The sequence below is a fragment of the Boleophthalmus pectinirostris genome, unplaced genomic scaffold, assembly GCF_026225935.1.
Source record: "Boleophthalmus pectinirostris isolate CB_2022bp ecotype Guang Dong unplaced genomic scaffold, ASM2622593v1 HiC_scaffold_14, whole genome shotgun sequence".
In the NCBI taxonomy this organism is placed as follows: domain Eukaryota; kingdom Metazoa; phylum Chordata; class Actinopteri; order Gobiiformes; family Gobiidae; genus Boleophthalmus; species Boleophthalmus pectinirostris.
In genome coordinates this window covers 3,528,039-3,546,751 of record NW_026571047.1, presented here as the reverse complement: position 1 = coordinate 3,546,751, position 18,713 = coordinate 3,528,039, and the positions used below count along the sequence as shown (strand labels likewise).

The 18,713-nt window shown below is 44.2% G+C and overlaps 4 protein-coding genes and 1 pseudogene across 4 annotated transcripts in view; 3 read left to right on the top strand and 2 right to left on the bottom strand.

Annotated features, from left to right (window-relative positions):
- Positions 1–6,907, top strand: part of LOC129407898 (myosin-7-like) — a 7,544-nt gene extending 637 nt beyond the window's left edge. The window contains exons 2-7 of the mRNA XM_055150480.1: positions 14–217; positions 677–802; positions 2,266–2,436; positions 2,930–3,130; positions 4,495–4,641; positions 6,755–6,907. Of these exons, the coding sequence (XP_055006455.1) occupies positions 14–217; positions 677–802; positions 2,266–2,436; positions 2,930–3,130; positions 4,495–4,641; positions 6,755–6,907 (1,002 nt within the window). The remainder of the gene's footprint in view (positions 1–13; positions 218–676; positions 803–2,265; positions 2,437–2,929; positions 3,131–4,494; positions 4,642–6,754) is intronic.
- Positions 6,908–12,710: 5,803 nt separating this feature from the next.
- On the top strand, positions 12,711–13,106 carry LOC110153475 (histone H2B 1/2-like). Its single transcript, XM_020917377.2, is given in 2 exon segments — positions 12,711–12,930; positions 12,932–13,106. Coding segments are annotated over 2 exon segments (375 nt in total). The 5' UTR covers positions 12,711–12,714; the 3' UTR covers positions 13,091–13,106.
- Positions 13,107–14,827: 1,721 nt separating this feature from the next.
- Positions 14,828–15,335, top strand: LOC129407848 (histone H2A). Its single transcript, XM_055150203.1, has one exon. It carries the CDS (start codon positions 14,947–14,949, stop codon positions 15,322–15,324), a length of 378 nt encoding a protein of 125 aa, XP_055006178.1. The 5' UTR covers positions 14,828–14,946; the 3' UTR covers positions 15,325–15,335.
- Positions 15,336–17,297: 1,962 nt separating this feature from the next.
- On the bottom strand, positions 17,298–17,738 carry LOC129407851 (histone H2B 1/2-like). The gene has a single exon (XM_055150206.1). The coding sequence runs from the start codon at positions 17,686–17,688 to the stop codon at positions 17,314–17,316; it is 375 nt and encodes a 124-aa protein (XP_055006181.1). The 5' UTR covers positions 17,689–17,738; the 3' UTR covers positions 17,298–17,313.
- Positions 17,739–18,457: 719 nt separating this feature from the next.
- LOC129407897 (histone H4-like) overlaps positions 18,458–18,713 on the bottom strand; it is a 1,029-nt pseudogene continuing 773 nt past the window's right edge.

Sequence of the window (18,713 nt, the reverse complement as noted above, 5' to 3'; positions counted from 1 at the left end):
TGTACGTTCACAGGACCTACAGGCCCAGCTGGAGGAGGAGGTGCGGGCCCACGAGCAGCAGCAGGAGGAGCAGGCAGCGCTGGAGAGACGGGTCACAGTGCTGCTGGGCGAGGCGGAGGAGACGCGCGCCGCCTTGGACAGTTCTGAGAGAAACCGCAAGACTCTGGAGAACCAGGTCCAAGAGGCCAACGACAAATGCAGCCACCTCAGCACCCAGGTCAGCCCCCTAGTGGACACCCGAGGGACTTCAACACAACAACGCAGCGCAGACTGAGAGATGACAGGAGCAACAGGAGGGCAGGAGCAGTGTGGGAGGGTGGACTGGCAGGTGCAGGATGCCAGGAGCAGAAATTGAGGACAGACTGGCAGGTGCAGGACGCCAGGAGCAGGACAGGAGGACAGACTGGCAGGTGCAGGACGCCAGGAGCAGCAAAGAAGGACAGACTGGCGGGTGTCAAAGTCAAAAGTACTTTGAATACAGGGCTACTTTTGCTTGCATAGGAGTAATATTTGAGCAGGTGTATTTATACTTCTACTCAGGTACTGATACATAGTTTATATACTTTGGGCACCTCTGGTTTACTGTGACTTTGCCGTTATACTGCTCATGTGAAATCACAGTAGTCAAGTGTATTCTCATAGACACTGAAGTGCGTTCTGTTTGTCACCGGTGCAGCTCCAGAATGCCCTGAGCGTGCGGAGGAAGCTGGAGGTGGACGTCCAGACTTTGCAGCAGGAGCACGAGGAGGTCCAGGCTGAGCTGCGGGGGTCAACGGAGAAGACCAAGAAAGCTCACGCTGAGGTACAGACACGACACAACACAACACGACACGACCACAGTTTAACATCGTACACACTTACTACTAACACCTAACACTTTAAAAGGAAACATACGGAAGGAACAGTAAGAACCATAAGATTTAGATTTTTTATTCCATAAACATAACCTATTTATGTAACCACACTGAAAAAAATACAATAAAAATAAAGTAATAATAATAATAATAATAATAATAAAATATGGTCATAATTAATTGCATTGCTGTGATGAAATAATGAAGCAAATATATGTCTAATATTTATATTATAAATAGTCACATTTTCATACAGGGCTTTTCCACCTTTGAGGCTCAAAGTGCTTTACATCATCACCCCAGCCTCAAATGAGTAGCTTTTATTTGTTCATTTTTTGTTTGATACCTGAGTAGCACCCACAAACAAACCACAAGCACCCACAGACTATAGAGACCAAAGTAGCACCCACAAGAACCCACAAACTAGAGGCCAAGATAGCACCCACAGGCACCCACAGACTAGAGACCAGTCTGACTAGAGAGTAGCACCCATAAGAATCCACAAGTATCCACAAAATAGACGCCAAAGTAGCACCCACATGCAACCACAAGAACCCACATAACAGAGGTAAAGGTAACACCCGCAGGCACCCAGGGGAGACTCCAAGTACTGTGTCTGTTGATGCAAGTATAAGTGAAACATTGTAGTTCAGAAATACAAAAAATAACAGCAATGCAATTAATAACGACAATGCAAGTAATATATATTTTATTTAATTTATTTACACAAATATGACTTCTAACTTTTCAAAAATTGAGTAACAGTTACTCAGTAATTTCATGACTGTTAATCATGGATGTAAGTACATTTTACTTAAAACTGACATTCTCCCTGATAATCCAGCAGTAGAGTTTAATTAAAAAGTGCCTAGTCTAGTAAATCTTACAAGTTTTTTTTTTTTCTGTGCAGATGGAAATAAAGCTTTTACTGATAACAATTGTAATGCTAATGTACTCTTCTATACAAAAACATTGGGCAGACAAATTGTTTATGTTCTATTTTGTTGTTTTCATTCTCAAGATGATTAAACTTTCCTATCAGAAAGCACAATGAGCCTCACATTTGTGTTTCCAGTTTCAGTTCTGAAATTCAGTGTGTTTAAACCTAAAATGTCTCTCTCTGATCTGAATGGTCACTATGTAAACTCCAGCTCCTGCAGCATCATGGGTCAGTGCTAGTGCAGCCTTTGCAGCTCAGGGAGGGAATTCTGGAGGTTGTGAGCTTTCACGTGAGGCCTGTTCTGTCCATAAGCTGAGAATGAGACAAAAAGTTAAGGCACTGGCAACTCAGGTTCAGGTGTGATTGCTTTACCTGTAAAACTGTACAACTGTGCAGTTGCAAATATGAAAAGTCAAATTTGTGTTTGTTTAATGTATAAAATAAAGGATTTGTCTCTGTTGTTGTCGTCAGCTGTCCAGAGTGAGTGAGGAGCTGCGTGTGGAGCAGGAGCACTCTCTGCATCTGGAGAGGGTGAAGAAGAGTCTGGAGGCCCAGATCAAAGACCTGACCACACGGCTGGACGAAGCTGAGCAGAGCGCTTTCAAGGGGGGCAAGAAGCTCACCCATAAACTGGAGGCCAAGGTAGCACCCGCAAGCACCCACAAACACTCACAAACTAGATGCCAAGGTAGCACCCACACGCAGCCACAAGCACCCACAGACTAGAGACCAAAGTAGCACCCACAGGAACCCAGAAGCACCCAGAAACTAGAGACCAAAGTAGCACCCACAGGAACCCAGAAGCACCCAGAAACTAGAGACCAAAGTAGCACCCACAGGAACCCAGAAGCACCCAGAAACTAGAGACCAAAGTAGCACCCACAGGAACCCACACACTATACACCAAGGTAGCTCCCACAATCAGCCACAGACTAGAGGTCAAAGTAGCACCCACAAGCAACAACAAGCACCCATAGACTAGAGGCAAGGTAGCACCTACAAGCACCCACAAACTAGTGGCCAAGGTAGCACCCACAAGCACCCAGGAGAGACTTATGCAAGTACAAGTGAAACATTGTAGTTCAGAAATACTTTTTATAAATCCTTGTGGTACTGCTCTTGTGATCCCGTGCAGATAAAGGAGCTGGAGGCGGAGCTGGAGGCGGAGCAAGCCCGTCACTCTGACACGGTGAAGAGTCTGAGAAAGAACGAGAGGCGCCTCAAAGAGCTGCTGTTCCAGAGCGAGGAGGACCACAAGAACCAGGCCCGACTGCAGGAGCTGGTGGAGAGGCTGCAGAGCAAGATGAAGGCCTACAAGAGACAAGTGGAGGAGGCCGTACGTACTCACCATGAGACCAGACACCATGTCCACGAGATTTTCATTGACCCTCTGAAGTTGTGTCTAGAGTGATTCGTGCCTGTTTGAGCCATATTTATTCTTGTGTATTCAAGACGTTATTGGGCCTCATTCATGAATCTTTTCTTAAACACTGTTCATATCTCCCACTTTCAGAAGATGCTGAGAGACTCTGTGCCAGATTCACAAAACATTTTTAAGCATTCCTTCTTAAGTGACAGTTGTCCTAAATTCACCAACCACCAGCTACGAACAAGTCCACGCTAATTTACAATTAATTTACATAGAAAATGTATATGTATTTGGGTAGAAACGCTCTCTGAACTTCAAAATGTGGCCAATATGGGTTTGGTATTAATGAGGCATGAAAGTGTGAAGGAAAGAGTGACCGAGGAAGTCAGGTGGAGCGTCTACAGCTGTTTTACAATTTTAGTGGTAATTTCAAATGTCCAAAGTCACATAAAAACAAACTCACAGAGGAAAGATTTAAGACAGAAACTTAAGCAGAAACTTAGACAGAAAATAAGGGGGTCAAATAAGGTTTTGTTGTATTTATTGCACTTTCTGTGATCACAGACCTGCGGTAAATAGCCAGGGAGGGGGGCAGGGGTGGGGGTGCATAAGAGTGCACTCTGGTCATGGGGGGTGAGGGAGGTGATGTTGGTGTTGAGTCCAGTGCGGTGACCAGGTGCAGGGCTGTGACAGAGGCCCATGTGGAGGCATTGGGGCTGGGACAGACTGAGGCTCACTGCAGCCTGAAGAAAGTTAGACCCAACAGACACAGACTCTAGAAAACTCCTCATACATGTTATTGGGTCACACAGTCATATGTAGGGCTGCGCAGGGCAAACAGTGTTGCCCTGATGGCTTTTTATTTTGTACTTTTTGAGTGCCTCAGTTTTTTTCTACTTTGTATTTGAGACCGTTCCCTACACTGAAGAACACCAAAAGCACAAGTCTTCAGTTTTTGTTCATCCAAGTAGCACTCCTGCCCCCAAAGTTTGGCAAATGTTCATATAATTTCATATTGTCACTTAAAGCTTTTGTCACTTTAGACTTACTCATGTTGGGAAGTACAACCTTTACTCAAGTAAGACTGTAAGATTACTGTTACTTCATCAAAAATATGACTCAAGCAGGAGTAAAAATATGCTGCTTAAAATGTACTCTGAAAAGTACAATTTATTTTAAAGGTTACTAAGTTAAGTGTAACTGAGTATTATCCACCTCTGGGAGTATACAGTAAATAATGTAACCAAATACATTCTGAACAACTATGATGCTTTCAGAAGAGCAGACCCGAGCAGGACTCAGTATGTGCTTTCGTTTTTGCTCGTGTGCAGGAGGAGCAGGCCAACATGAACCTGACCAAGTACAGGAAGATGGTGCACGAGCTGGACAACGCAGAGGAGCGCGCCGACATCGCAGAGTCCACCCTCACCAAGATCAGAACCAAGCGCCGAGGCAGCTTCAGCAAAGGATACTCCTCAGTAAGTCCTAAGGCGTACAAAAGATCTCAGACATGTAGTACCGCCAATGTCCACCTGAGGTCTCCATTCACTGTACGATGACAGTGAAACGATTGTTCTGATTTAAATTGCATTGTGTAACTTTTCTGGTGGTGATGTTGTTGGTTTGTCCTGGATGTTTCACAGTCTGGCTTTAAACCTTTCTATCTTCATGAAGGCCAAACCAGACCAAGTTACTAGTCAGATCTATGGACAGGTAACCCCGCTCACAGTCAGAATGCCTGTTTTTAATTCTAAAGTAGTTTCCTCATTAAACATAAAATCTGTTCACATTTTGGAGTAATCCTACATAGGGCTGGGTATTAAAAAATTGCCAATATGATACATACTTCAATAAACAGACCACAATATGATACATATTTCGATACCGTGCACTTTCCATTCAGTATATTTCAAATTGATTTGTTGCAGTTCAATAAAAAAAATAATGGCTACATTGTGGTTGTGACACTAAAAGTCTTTGTTAAACCACTTCCTGTGCAAAGTTCATATGAAACATTTTAATCATCAAAACAGTGAAAATGTCAAATGCGTAGAAACGAGTTTCCTTCCTCTGAACAAGCTTCAAAACTGTAGTGCTGTGACAAAATAATTCAGTAAAATAAACCAAAAAATATTCTTGGCGATATATATCGATACAGCAGCCCACAATATAGATAGTGTATGATCACATTAAAGGATACGATATATAAATATTTTAATATTTTTGCTTAGCCCTAATCCTACATATTTAGAGTAGAGTTGAGTAAAGGAAGCCAAAAATGCGCAGTTACTTCAAAATAATATACTAATACTATAGTTATAGTACAAAGAAGTAGTCCAACAAATGTCTTGGATCGGGGGAAGCTACTCATGAGTTAAGTTATTATAACTGGACATGATGGACAAATGGACAGAAGATGAAATCATGCATCAAATCTGGTAGAAGAAACTATTAATAAATTAATAATTTATAATATTAATGAATCCAAACATGAATGTGAAGTCATATTTGCAGGAACCGTGAAAATCATTTTTATACTGTCAACATAAAACGTTTGTCACTTTTACACTTACTTTTACTCAACTAAGAGTACTGAGTATATTACTCAAGTAAAAGTACTGTTACACTGCACAGTAGATTACTCAAGTAAAAGTACTGTTACACTGTACAGTAGATTACTCAAGTAAGAGTATTGTTACAGGGTACAGTATATTACTCAAGTAAAAGTACTGTTACACTGTACAGTAGATTACTCAAGTAAAAGTACTGTTACACTGTACAGTATATTACTCAAGAAAGAATATTGTTACAGGGTACAGTATATTACTCAAGTAAAAGTACTGTTACACTGTACAGTATATTACTCAAGTAAGAATATTGTTACAGGGTACAGTATATTACTCAAGTAAAAGTACTGTTACACTGTACAGTATATTACTCAAGTAAGAATATTGTTACAGGGTACAGTATATTACTCAAGTAAAAGTACTGTTACACTGTACAGTAGATTACTCAAGTAAGAGTATTGTTACAGGGTACAGTATATTACTCAAGTAAAAGTACTGTTACACTGTACAGTAGATTACTCAAGTAAAAGTACTGTTACACTGTACAGTATATTACTCAAGTAAGAATATTGTTACAGGGTACAGTATATTACTCAAGTAAAAGTACTGTTACACTGTACAGTAGATTACTCAAGTAAAAGTACTGTTATACTGTACAGTAGATTACTCAAGTAAAAGTACTGTTACACAGTACAACATATTACTAAAGTGAAAGTTCTGTCACACTGTAGAATATATTACTCAAGTAAGAATACTGTTACACTGTGCAGTATATTACTAAGTCAAGTCAAATGATGTGAAGTTGTGTGTAGAGTAGAATTTTCTTACAAATGATTTTGTACTCCTCACCTCTGTAAACTACTGCAAGAGTAGTTGTTACATCCACATAAATGTCCGTTAGTTCACTTTTTTAGGATTACAAAGCATAACACATGTATTTGTAAAATAAAATAAATAAATAAATGAATGAATGAATGAAGTAAGTGCACAGGTATGTAATGTGTAATTGTGTTTGTGTGCGCAGGGCTACAGCACGCCGTACCCTGGGATGGTTCGCTCCAACAGCTCCGTCTGCTCTGACGGACACGGAGACAAGATCCTCAACGACGACAACGAGTCCGTCAGCTCCCTCATCCCGGCCTATCTCAACTCTCTGCAGAAACTCATGATCGACTAGAGACACCGGCCTATCCCTACTCTCTACAGACACCAGCCTATCTCTACTCTCTACAGACACCAGCCTATCCCTACTCTCTACAGACACCAGCCTATCCCTACTCTCTACAGACACCAGCCTATCCCTACTCTCTACAGACACCAGCCTATCCCTACTCTCTACAGACACCAGCCTATCCCTACTCTCTACAGACACCAGCCTATCCCTACTCTCTACAGACACCAGCCTATCCCCTACTCTCTACAGACACCAGCCTATCCCTACTCTCTACAGACACCAGCCTATCTCTACTCTCTACAGACACCAGCCTATCCCTACTCTCTACAGACACCAGCCTGTCCCAACTCTCTACAGACACCAGCCTATCTCTACTCTCTACAGACACCAGCCTATCCCTACTCTCTACAGACACCAGCCTATCTCTACTCTCTACAGACACCAGCCTATCCCTACTCTCTACAGACACCAGCCTATCCCTACTCTCTACAGACACCAGCCTATCTCTACTCTCTACAGACACCAGCCTATCCCTACTCTCTACAGACACCAGCCTATCCCTACTCTCTACAGACACCAGCCTATCCTACTCTCTACAGACACCAGCCTATCCCTACTCTCTACAGACACCAGCCTATCTCTACTCTCTACAGACACCAGCCTATCCCTACTCTCTACAGACACACCAGCCTATCTCTACTCTCTACAGACACCAGCCTATCTCTACTCTCTACAGACACCAGCCTATCTCTACTCTCTACAGACACCCAGCCTATCTCTACTCTCTACAGACACCAGCCTGTCCCAACTCTCTACAGACACCAGCCTATCCCTACTCTCTACAGACACCAGCCTATCTCTACTCTCTACAGACACCAGCCTATCTCTACTCTCTACAGACACCAGCCTATCTCCAACTCTCTACAGACACCAGCCTATCTCTACTCTCTACAGACACCAGCCTATCTCTACTCTCTACAGACACCAGCCTATCTCTACTCTCTACAGACACCAGCCTATCTCTCTACTCTCTACAGACACCAGCCTATCTCTACTCTCTACAGACACCAGCCTATCTCTACTCTCTACAGACACCAGCCTATCTCTACTCTCTACAGACACCAGCCTATCTCTACTCTCTACAGACACCAGCCTATCTCTACTCTCTACAGACACCAGCCTATCTCTACTCTCTACAGACACCAGCCTATCTCTACTCTCTACAGACACCAGCCTATCTCTCTACTCTCTACAGACACCAGCCTATCTCTACTCTCTACAGACACCAGCCTATCTCTCTACTCTCTACAGACACCAGCCTATCTCTACTCTCTACAGACACCAGCCTATCCCTACTCTCTACAGACACCAGCCTATCCCTACTCTCTACAGACACCAGCCTATCTCTACTCTCTAGATCAGGGGTGCTCAATACATCGGTCGCGATCTACCAGTCGATCACGATCTGCTAGTCGATCGTCAAGGTCGTGTGGGTAGATCTCTGTGTCTCGTCTCAGACTCGATCTTGTTTGGACTCGGTCTTGTCTCTCACTCAAGGTCTGACACTCAACAAGTGTGATCATATTTCATTCCGGCCGCTGCTGTTGGTAATAAACTTGTAGCGGGTGCAGGAGCGCGTGTGGGTCGTCTCAGTGCAGCCTGTGCGCTCATTTGAAACCCGCGGAGACTCTACGTCACAAACACACACGCTCCCTACGCACGGCTCGTCTGCAACAGCGTGTGCCCTCGTGTACCAGCGTGCATCACAGGGCAGGTTCAACTTCCTAAACATCCTACCTGTCCACCTGCCTCACGTCAGCACGCCGCCCCTCGCCTTTTCACGCTCTCGCTCCTTCCTGCGTACAGCGAACACAAGCCCCTCCCACAGTGCGGCTGATTAGAAGAGCAAGACCAAACGTGAAGCAAAAACCAGTCTAAATTTGTGTTCCAGTGTTGGGCACAAAGCAGGTCTACAGCATAGAGCGGATCTACAGAACAGACCTACTGTCACATTTGGCTGAAGTTTGTCTAACAAAATGTTCGTTTGGTTTGTTAAATGTGTAGAGGCTGATAAATATCACTGCAAAACGAGAAAAGAATGCAACTCCAGTTTGGAACTTTAAAAAACAGGTTTAAAAATCTTCCTTCACTTTTTTCACAGTTTTGTGTAAAGTGCCAGAGGAAGTTCTCTGAAAGAAGGGGTTCTCAAACTGTGGGTGAGGGTCCAAAAAAGGGACACAGAGTGTTTCAGTGCAGTTTGATTGGCTTTGTATTAGGTAGATCATTTTGACTTGGTCATTTTGTAAGTAGCTTGCATGATGAAAAAAGTGTGAGCACCTCTGATCTAGAGACACCAGCCGATCTCAACTCTGCAAAAACATGTGATCGACTAGGAGACACCAGCCTATCTCAACTTTCTGGAGATATGGCCTATCTCAGCCCTCTGTAAACTTAAAGTCCTTGTGCCCCCCCCTGTGTTTTTTCCCCACATAATTGAGCAGATTGTGTCTTGCCCGAGCACAGATAAAATGTATAATCCTAAACAGTTTTATTGTTCGATAATCAGGAAGTGTACTGTTAGCATGCTGGCTGTTGTTAGTATTACAGTGATGATAAAACTTCGCTCTTGTTTCTGAAAGTTGTGGAAAGTGTGCTTTTTATGTTGTTTTTTTTTAAAGTTCGTTAAATCAGGAACAGCGTCTTTAAAGTTGACTAGAGACGCCTCACTGTAAACTTGAGATCGACTGGAGGCATCCGGCCGATTTCAACACAATCTAATAACTCTCCAGTATCCTTTTTGAAAGTGTCCTACTTTAATACCACTTTGTAATGCTCTGTTTGTGAAATGAACCTGTATTTGATGAGCAAATGTGTACTCTCATGGTTTTATAGGACTCATGTCACTGCCTGATCTCTTTATTTTGAGGTCAAGTCCAGGTTAGTGAATGAATGTCTCTCTGTTCATCTCCATTTTGTGAAATATTAAATTTGTATCAAAACAACAGATTGGAATTGGCTGTTACTGCATTATATATAGGAATGTCAAAGTTATTAAAAAATCTATAACAGAACAAGTAGAAGAGCACATAGACTAGTATACACACATGGACACTATGAACCTACTGGACCATGGAGGATTACACACATATAAGACACATGGGAATAGAAAAGAGAGTACTACAATTTAATGCTGAAAATCACATTCTACTGTCTAACTCAGGGGTGTCGAACTCATTTTGGTCCGGGGGCCATATCCAACCTACTTTAATCCCAAAGGGGCCAGATTAGAAAACTCATGGCATATATATCCTAAAAATAACAATAAGTTCAAATATTTGTGCAGAGAAACACAAATCTATTATAGAAATCTTTTGTTAATTGATGAACTCTTTCTTAGTCCATTTTTCTTGGAAAATCCTGCATTCTTTTCTCATGTTGGACATTTTTCTGATGAGGGTGTCACGGTTAACAGTCAAAACGATCGTCCTTTAAGAGCGTTTGGAAAGAGACAAGTCTTCATTTGTGCTGCTGTGGTGGGAGGGGCCACGTACAGAGGCGCTGGAGACACTGCTGTGATAAACACCACAGACAATTACCAAGATTTTAATAGAAAATATAATTAAAATATTTTAGTAGAAAATCAGCCGAGGGCCAGGTTAAAGGTCTTGGAAGGCCAGATCCGGCCCCCAGGCCGTACGTTTGACACCCCTGGTCTATATAAAGAGTGTTTCTTTGCATCTTGGTATTGGAATCAGTATAGAGTATTGAGTCTATTCCTTGATAACACTGATTAATAACACTGAAGGTACAGTATGTGACATTTCATATGGCGGGTCTGTCGCCTGCTTATCTCCATGGAGATGGTAGAACTTGAAATGCCACAATATGGCATTAACAGTGTCTGTCTTGCATTTAGTCCATCACAGGTGAGTCTATTTCTCAAAAAATACCTTTACAAACATGACTGTGAGAGGGCTCACCTCTCCATAGATCTCACCTCTGGTCACACATTAGAAGAGTGGCCAAACATTTTACTCATGTAAGAGTAACACTACTTCAGAATAATATTTAACTCACTTAGAACTACAAAGTACTGCTCCAAAAAATTACTAAAGAAAACCAATACTACTACTCAAATAAGAGTAAGTACAAGAGAAACTGTCGGGACATAAGACCATATTTAAAATGTTAGAAAGTAAATTCTGAAAGTTCTGAGTTTCTACGTGTATTTCTTTTGCACAAACATTATGATATTAGGAGAAGCACATGTTGTTTCAAGTGTTATTGTAAAACATGCTCATTTTCATCATCACATGTGCAGACATTATTCATTTTGAGTGTCGGGACAAAACAGGATCTCTGTAAAACAGTATTATTAAACAGTATTATTATATTAAAATAAAGCCTATGGTAAACTTTTGAAAAATACGTTTTTTCAAAATTCAGGTTGATGCACTGAATGCAGCTCTGCACACAGTCTGCTCACTTTACACTTCTTCATATTTAAGACCAGTGCAATAGTTTTATTTGGGTGCCTCGTGTGAACTCATGTAAACGATAAATCTAAGTGTGACTTCATCTTTGATTTGAACGGTTTTTTCAGTGCACATACTGTCCAGATGATGGCGCCAGAGAGCCTGTGTTCTCTGTCACGTCCTCTGTCAGTGAATAAAGACTGTGCGCTCGGAGAGTCTAGTCATCTTTTGGTTCAACTGACTCAGAGGTAAACATGTCTGGCAGAGGAAAGGGAGGTAAAGGTCTGGGGAAAGGAGGCGCCAAGCGTCACCGTAAAGTTCTCCGTGATAACATCCAGGGCATCACCAAGCCCGCTATCCGCCGTCTGGCTCGTCGCGGCGGTGTCAAGCGTATCTCCGGTCTGATCTACGAGGAGACTCGCGGTGTGCTCAAGGTTTTCCTGGAGAACGTGATCCGTGACGCCGTCACGTACACCGAGCACGCCAAGAGGAAGACCGTGACCGCCATGGACGTGGTGTACGCCCTGAAGAGACAGGGCCGCACTCTGTACGGCTTCGGAGGTTAAACTCTACTTCTCCTGGTGACACACAACGGCCCTTTTCAGGGCCACACACATTTTCAAGAGCTCCTCTCTTAGAAAGCAAACTAATTAATATAGCTTACAAAAATAAATACATTTGCGTACATCTTCATGAATGTCATGATGCCGTATTCAAAGTCAGTTGTACTTATTTAGAATATTCGATATTCCCATTTGTTTTTCTCTTACACTTTCCTGAGCACAGTATATTAAGTGTAAAATTCAAGGTATGTGAGAAGTGCTCAGCGCGCTCACAGCTCTGCAGTGTGGTTATATTGTGCCATTAACTACATTGTAACCAAACTACGCATGAATGAATCATCCTGCGGAAAACACATGTCAACTTCAATTACAAGTATGGTTTACCTTGCAAAACAAATGCGCCTCAGACAGTGTAAACAATGTGAAATCTAAAGAATGATTTTTTGCAGAAAACTCGCGCTTCATTGCGCGTAAATCAACTGTCCTGCTCCTTTTGAGACGTGATCTTGACACACGCTTTATTGGGAAGCGCTCACGTGCTTCACGTTTATAGAAAGGTTAAAAACGTCATCTCTAGGCTATTCAAAATGGGCTGGGGGCTCTTTTGTCCGTTTCCCTCCTAAAATCACTGAAGACCGTACAGCCCCTCCCATAAACCCCCTGCACACCCCGCGCGCGTTCGGGCTTCACCAATCAGAGCGCAGCGAGGTCCAGATAAAAGCAGCGGCCGCCGCGCTCCCGTCTTCTCAGTGTCCTGATCCCGATCAGAAACATGCCTGAACCCGCCAAGTCCGCGCCCAAGAAGGGCTCCAAGAAAGCCGTGACCAAGACCGCCGGGAAAGGCGGCAAGAAGAAGAGAAAGACCAGGAAGGAGAGCTACGCCATCTACGTGTACAAGGTGCTCAAGCAGGTCCACCCCGACACCGGCATCTCCTCCAAGGCCATGAGCATCATGAACTCTTTCGTCAACGACATCTTTGAGCGCATCGGCGGGAGAGGCCTCCCGCCTGGCGCACTACAACAAGCGCTCCACCATCACCTCCAGGGAGATCCAGACCGCCGTGCGTCTCCTGCTGCCCGGAGAGCTGGCCAAGCACGCCGTGTCCGAGGGCACCAAGGCCGTCACCAAGTACACCAGCTCCAAGTAAACTGCTCCAACACAATATACACACACAACGGCTCTTTTTAAGAGCCACACATTCTACTAAAGAGCTCCTCTGTTCTGTCTGTGTTCATGTCTTTAACTCTCCCTGAAGTCCTGTGTGCTTCTGGACATGTATGTTAGATAACTTTTTGTGGTGGAGCGTCTGACTCGTCTCCGTGTCATAGTCATTTTTTGGACAAACTAGAAAAGAAAAATAATTCTGAATCATGTAGAGCGGGTTCATATAAACATTTTATGACTAAAATGTCGAGATTCGCAGCAGTAGGTACAGAGAGGAGCCACAAGATCCTAAAGTCAGTCAGTCAGAAGGAGCTGGAAGAGCCTCCTGGAGAACTTCCTGTTTGGCACACGGCGGCTACAGCGTTAGATCTGTCCACTCATATATACAGTCTATGTACATATATACAGTCTATGGTTGCATGCATGAAAATGATGATGTATAGAAAATGTCCAATAAAAAGGTTGAGTAATCATATTGTGTCTAAATGTGTTTGTTGACATCCAACACACATATTTAATGTTAGCTACTTTTAAACTCTTTGAGTTATCTGACCAACTGTATGTGATGTTTATAGTTTGTTTTACCCATATTGTTTAAGTATTTCAACAGGATAATTAAAAAAAACATGTTTTTGGAGGAACATGGAGTATTACATGCAAATGTCACAATGAAAATTGCAAGAAAACAACCAAACCGGGTCATTTTTGACCAACTTATGCATCTAAGGGTTAATGTGGGTAGGTCTTACAGGTTTGTAACTAGCACCATTTGATTCCCTGACCCTGAAAATGTGGGTTTAGCAGTTAAAATCAACATTTCAACTTATTCAGAGGCTGAGATATTCCAAAAAGTGATTTTTGGCGGCCATTTTTTAAAAATCCAATATGGCCACCATAAAGACATGTGGGCAAATACAAACATTGATTTTCTGACTCCATAAACTATAACCTTTCCAAAAATATATAGGTTAGCAAATCCCCAAAAAATTCCCACTAAGGTCAAAAAATGAGAATAAGGAACTGGACTAATAATGGCAGTGTGTCAATGGACAATATGTAGCCTGTTGTCAGGATCACACTATTTCTACAGCAAATATGGCATCACAGCCTTTTTCAGCAGGTTTAACTATGGAAAAAAAACAACCTGTAGGCTCCTGTCCCAGGGTAGTTTACAACCCAAGAAGGGTTAAAGATTAAAACAGGGTATTCTACCATTTAATATAATAATAATAATTAAAAAAAGCAGGAGCACAGAGGGCCTGAAGTCTGTAAACTTCATGTAGGACCTGATGTAGGACCTCATGTAGACTCTTGTGTGGGCCTATGGAGTGTGATGTGTGGTCAAAAGCGTATTTCATCTGGAACTGATCACAAAGTGAAATCACAAGCACTTTTGTTTAGTTTCATGATCTCATTTCACTTTGCTGCTGCAGTGAATGATTATTTTAATGTTTTATTATTTAGTCCTCGATTTGAAAAGTCAGTGTAATACTGATGAAAATCCAGTAACAAGACATGGATTTATTAATGCAGTTGTCTCTGTTATAAAAGCTCTTTTCATTGAGTCTGTATAATAATTATTCATATAATTAATATAATATAATAATAATGATGATGATGATTGGTAATTGTCCCTTTAGTCGGTGGATGTTTGCAGTTTCACTTCACATAGTGTTAGTCCCACATGAGGCTCCTGTTCAAGTCAGAGCTCCTCCTCTTGTCTGAACGCGGCCGCTCATTGGTGCGGCGCTGAAACGCACGCGCTCCCGCACATAAATACGCTGCGCTCTGTCTGTGTAGGTTCATTCTCTCACCACTTCACTGAGTCAAAGTGTAATCATGAGCGGAAGAGGCAAAACCGGAGGAAAGGCCCGCGCCAAGGCCAAGTCCCGCTCCTCCAGGGCCGGGCTGCAGTTCCCAGTGGGCCGTGTGCACAGGCTGCTCCGTAAAGGCAACTACGCGGAGCGCGTCGGCGCCGGAGCTCCCGTGTACCTGGCGGCCGTGCTCGAGTATCTGACCGCTGAGATCCTGGAGCTGGCGGGAAACGCGGCTCGTGACAACAAGAAAACCCGCATCATCCCCCGCCACCTGCAGCTGGCCGTCCGCAACGACGAGGAGCTCAACAAACTGCTGGGAGGAGTGACCATCGCTCAGGGAGGCGTGCTGCCCAACATCCAGGCTGTGCTGCTTCCCAAGAAGACCGAGAAGGCCAAGTAAAGACGCCCCGAGACTCGACTCACAACAACGGCTCTTTTAAGAGCCACAAAACTCTCAGAAAAGAGCACACTTTATAATTGTTTCAGACCATGGCAAATAACCATATGGGAACGGATTCAAAACCATGTACACTTGTCTTACATCAAAGTAACATGAGTGTTTTCTCGTGGTGGGAGAGGGCACTGGCTCTGTTTATGAACTCTACCTCATTCACTTTGAATGCATTCTAAAAAATTACACGTACAAAAGTTGCTGTTCTGACGCTGGCCAAAATCCGCGTGCAGTGTGGTCCGATCCAACAGCAGCGACTCCGCGCATATTTTAGACCCAATCTAAGGCTGCAGCTCAAAGTCCACACCGTTCACACAGGAGGGAGCCACAGTTCAGAGGAACGTGAGGACCGTGTGCGTGTGCGTGTGTCCTACTGCTTCATTTCCTGCCGTGGAGCGAAAGCCTCGCCCCCTCCACATCCGTCCTGCTCAGCTTCTCTTACTCACTTCAAAACCACTAGCTCCAATAGAAAGCGTTTCTGATGCGTCTCTGTGGGCGGCGCTCTGCGTCAGAGTATGACGCAGACCAATCACAGAGCCCGAGGCAGTGTGCGCGTGAGGCTGACCGTTTAAAAACGGCTCGTGTGCCGCTTTTCTGCACTTCCTTTTCTCTGTTCGTAGAAAGGACACTAAAAACATGGCCAGAACCAAGCAGACCGCGCGTAAATCCACCGGAGGCAAAGCCCCCAGGAAGCAGCTGGCCACAAAGGCCGCGCGTAAGAGCGCCCCGGCCACCGGAGGCGTCAAGAAGCCTCACCGTTACAGGCCCGGGACCGTGGCTCTGAGGGAGATCCGCCGTTACCAGAAATCCACCGAGCTGCTCATCCGCAAGCTGCCCTTCCAGCGCCTGGTCAGGGAGATCGCCCAGGACTTCAAGACCGACCTGCGCTTCCAGAGCTCCGCCGTCATGGCTCTGCAGGAGGCCAGTGAGGCCTATCTGGTGGGACTGTTCGAGGATACCAACCTGTGCGCCATCCACGCCAAGAGGGTCACCATCATGCCCAAAGACATCCAGCTGGCCCGGCGTATCCGCGGAGAGAGGGCTTAAAGCGTCTGCTTTGACCCCACAACACAACGGCTCTTTTAAGAGCCACCACACGTGAGAAAGAGCCGCTTTTTTGTACATGTTGTGACAGAGCGTAGCACAACCAACAAAATCCTAGGGTTTAGTCACACACACTGTAGGGCTGGTGAGGATACTGTTACGTTATACTTTCTGAAGAAAAAGTAGACTTCACTTTTTCATAAGGCGTAACCTCAGTAAACCGTGGCAGCCATTTCAGCACTCCGGTGAGCGACTTCCCCTGACGCAGAGGCTCTTGAACACGAGGCATCGATGTGGGACTGTCAGTTTTCCTGCCTTGACTTGAGTTTAGAACACTAAATAACAGAAAATAAGATTCCTATTATAAGTGTTTGAAATTGTATATTTATAAGCGCCATTGTGATGACTTATGGTGTAGGCAGCTGTTAATTTGAAAACTTCCACTAGGTGGAACAGCATTTTTAGCTTTTGGAGATGTAGACAGTTACTCAAATGAATGAAATGAATCAATGGAAAAAAACAAACTTTTGTGTTAAGAGGATTTTTGAAAAATCCGTCTTAGGTAAAAACAGTTATTTTAGAAATAACTTCATCAGCAATTGTTCGTATATAATATATATGTTTTAGGGTCTAAATGTGTTTCAAATAACAATGCCATTTTCTTAAAGGTAGTGTGCAGGACGCTCTGTATTTTAGAGCAATTATGCTGAAACTCTACATTTGACTTTAAAGAGCTCTGTAGTAGAGCGCTCAATGAGTTATATACATGTCCAGAAGCACACAGGACTTCAGGGAGAGTTAAAGACATGAACACAGACAGAACAGAGGAGCTCTTTAGTAGAATGTGTGGCTCTTAAAAAGAGCCGTTGTGTGTGTATATTGTGTTGGAGCAGTTTACTTGGAGCTGGTGTACTTGGTGACGGCCTTGGTGCCCTCGGACACGGCGTGCTTGGCCAGCTCTCCGGGCAGCAGGAGACGCACGGCGGTCTGGATCTCCCTGGAGGTGATGGTGGAGCGCTTGTTGTAGTGCGCCAGGCGGGAGGCCTCCCCGCCGATGCGCTCAAAGATGTCGTTGACGAAAGAGTTCATGATGCTCATGGCCTTGGAGGAGATGCCGGTGTCGGGGTGGACCTGCTTGAGCACCTTGTACACGTAGATGGCGTAGCTCTCCTTCCTGGTCTTTCTCTTCTTCTTGCCGCCTTTCCCGGCGGTCTTGGTCACGGCTTTCTTGGAGCCCTTCTTGGGCGCGGACTTGGCGGGTTCAGGCATGTTTCTGATCGGGATCAGGACACTGAGAAGACGGGAGCGCGGCCGCTGCTTTTATCTGGACCTCGCTGCGCTCTGATTGGTGAAGCCCGAACGCGCGCGGGGTGTGCAGGGGGGTTTATGGGAGGGGCTGTACGGTCTTCAGTGATTTTAGGAGGGAAACGGACAAAAGAGCCCCCAGCCCATTTTGAATAGCCTAGAGATGACGTTTTTAACCTTTCTATAAACGTGAAGCACGTGAGCGCTTCCCAATAAAGCGTGTGTCAAGATCACGTCTCAAAAGGAGCAGGACAGTTGATTTACGCGCAATGAAGCGCGAGTTTTCTGCAAAAAATCATTCTTTAGATTTCACATTGTTTACACTGTCTGAGGCGCATTTGTTTTGCAAGGTAAACCATACTTGTAATTGAAGTTGACATGTGTTTTCCGCAGGATGATTCATTCATGCGTAGTTTGGTTACAATGTAGTTAATGGCACAATATAACCACACTGCAGAGCTGTGAGCGCGCTGAGCACTTCTCACATACCTTGAATTTTACACTTAATATACTGTGCTCAGGAAAGTGTAAGAGAAAAACAAATGGGAATATCGAATATTCTAAATAAGTACAACTGACTTTGAATACGGCATCATGACATTCATGAAGATGTACGCAAATGTATTTATTTTTGTAAGCTATATTAATTAGTTTGCTTTCTAAGAGAGGAGCTCTTGAAAATGTGTGTGTGGCCCTGAAAAGGGCCGTTGTGTGTCATCAGGAGAAGTAGAGTTTAACCTCCGAAGCCGTACAGAGTGCGGCCCTGTCTCTTCAGGGCGTACACCACGTCCATGGCGGTCACGGTCTTCCTCTTGGCGTGCTCGGTGTACGTGACGTGACGGCGTCACGGATCACGTTCTCCAGGAAAACCTTGAGCACACCGCGAGTCTCCTCGTAGATCAGACCGGAGATACGCTTGACACCGCCGCGACGAGCCAGACGGCGGATAGCGGGCTTGGTGATGCCCTGGATGTTATCACGGAGAACTT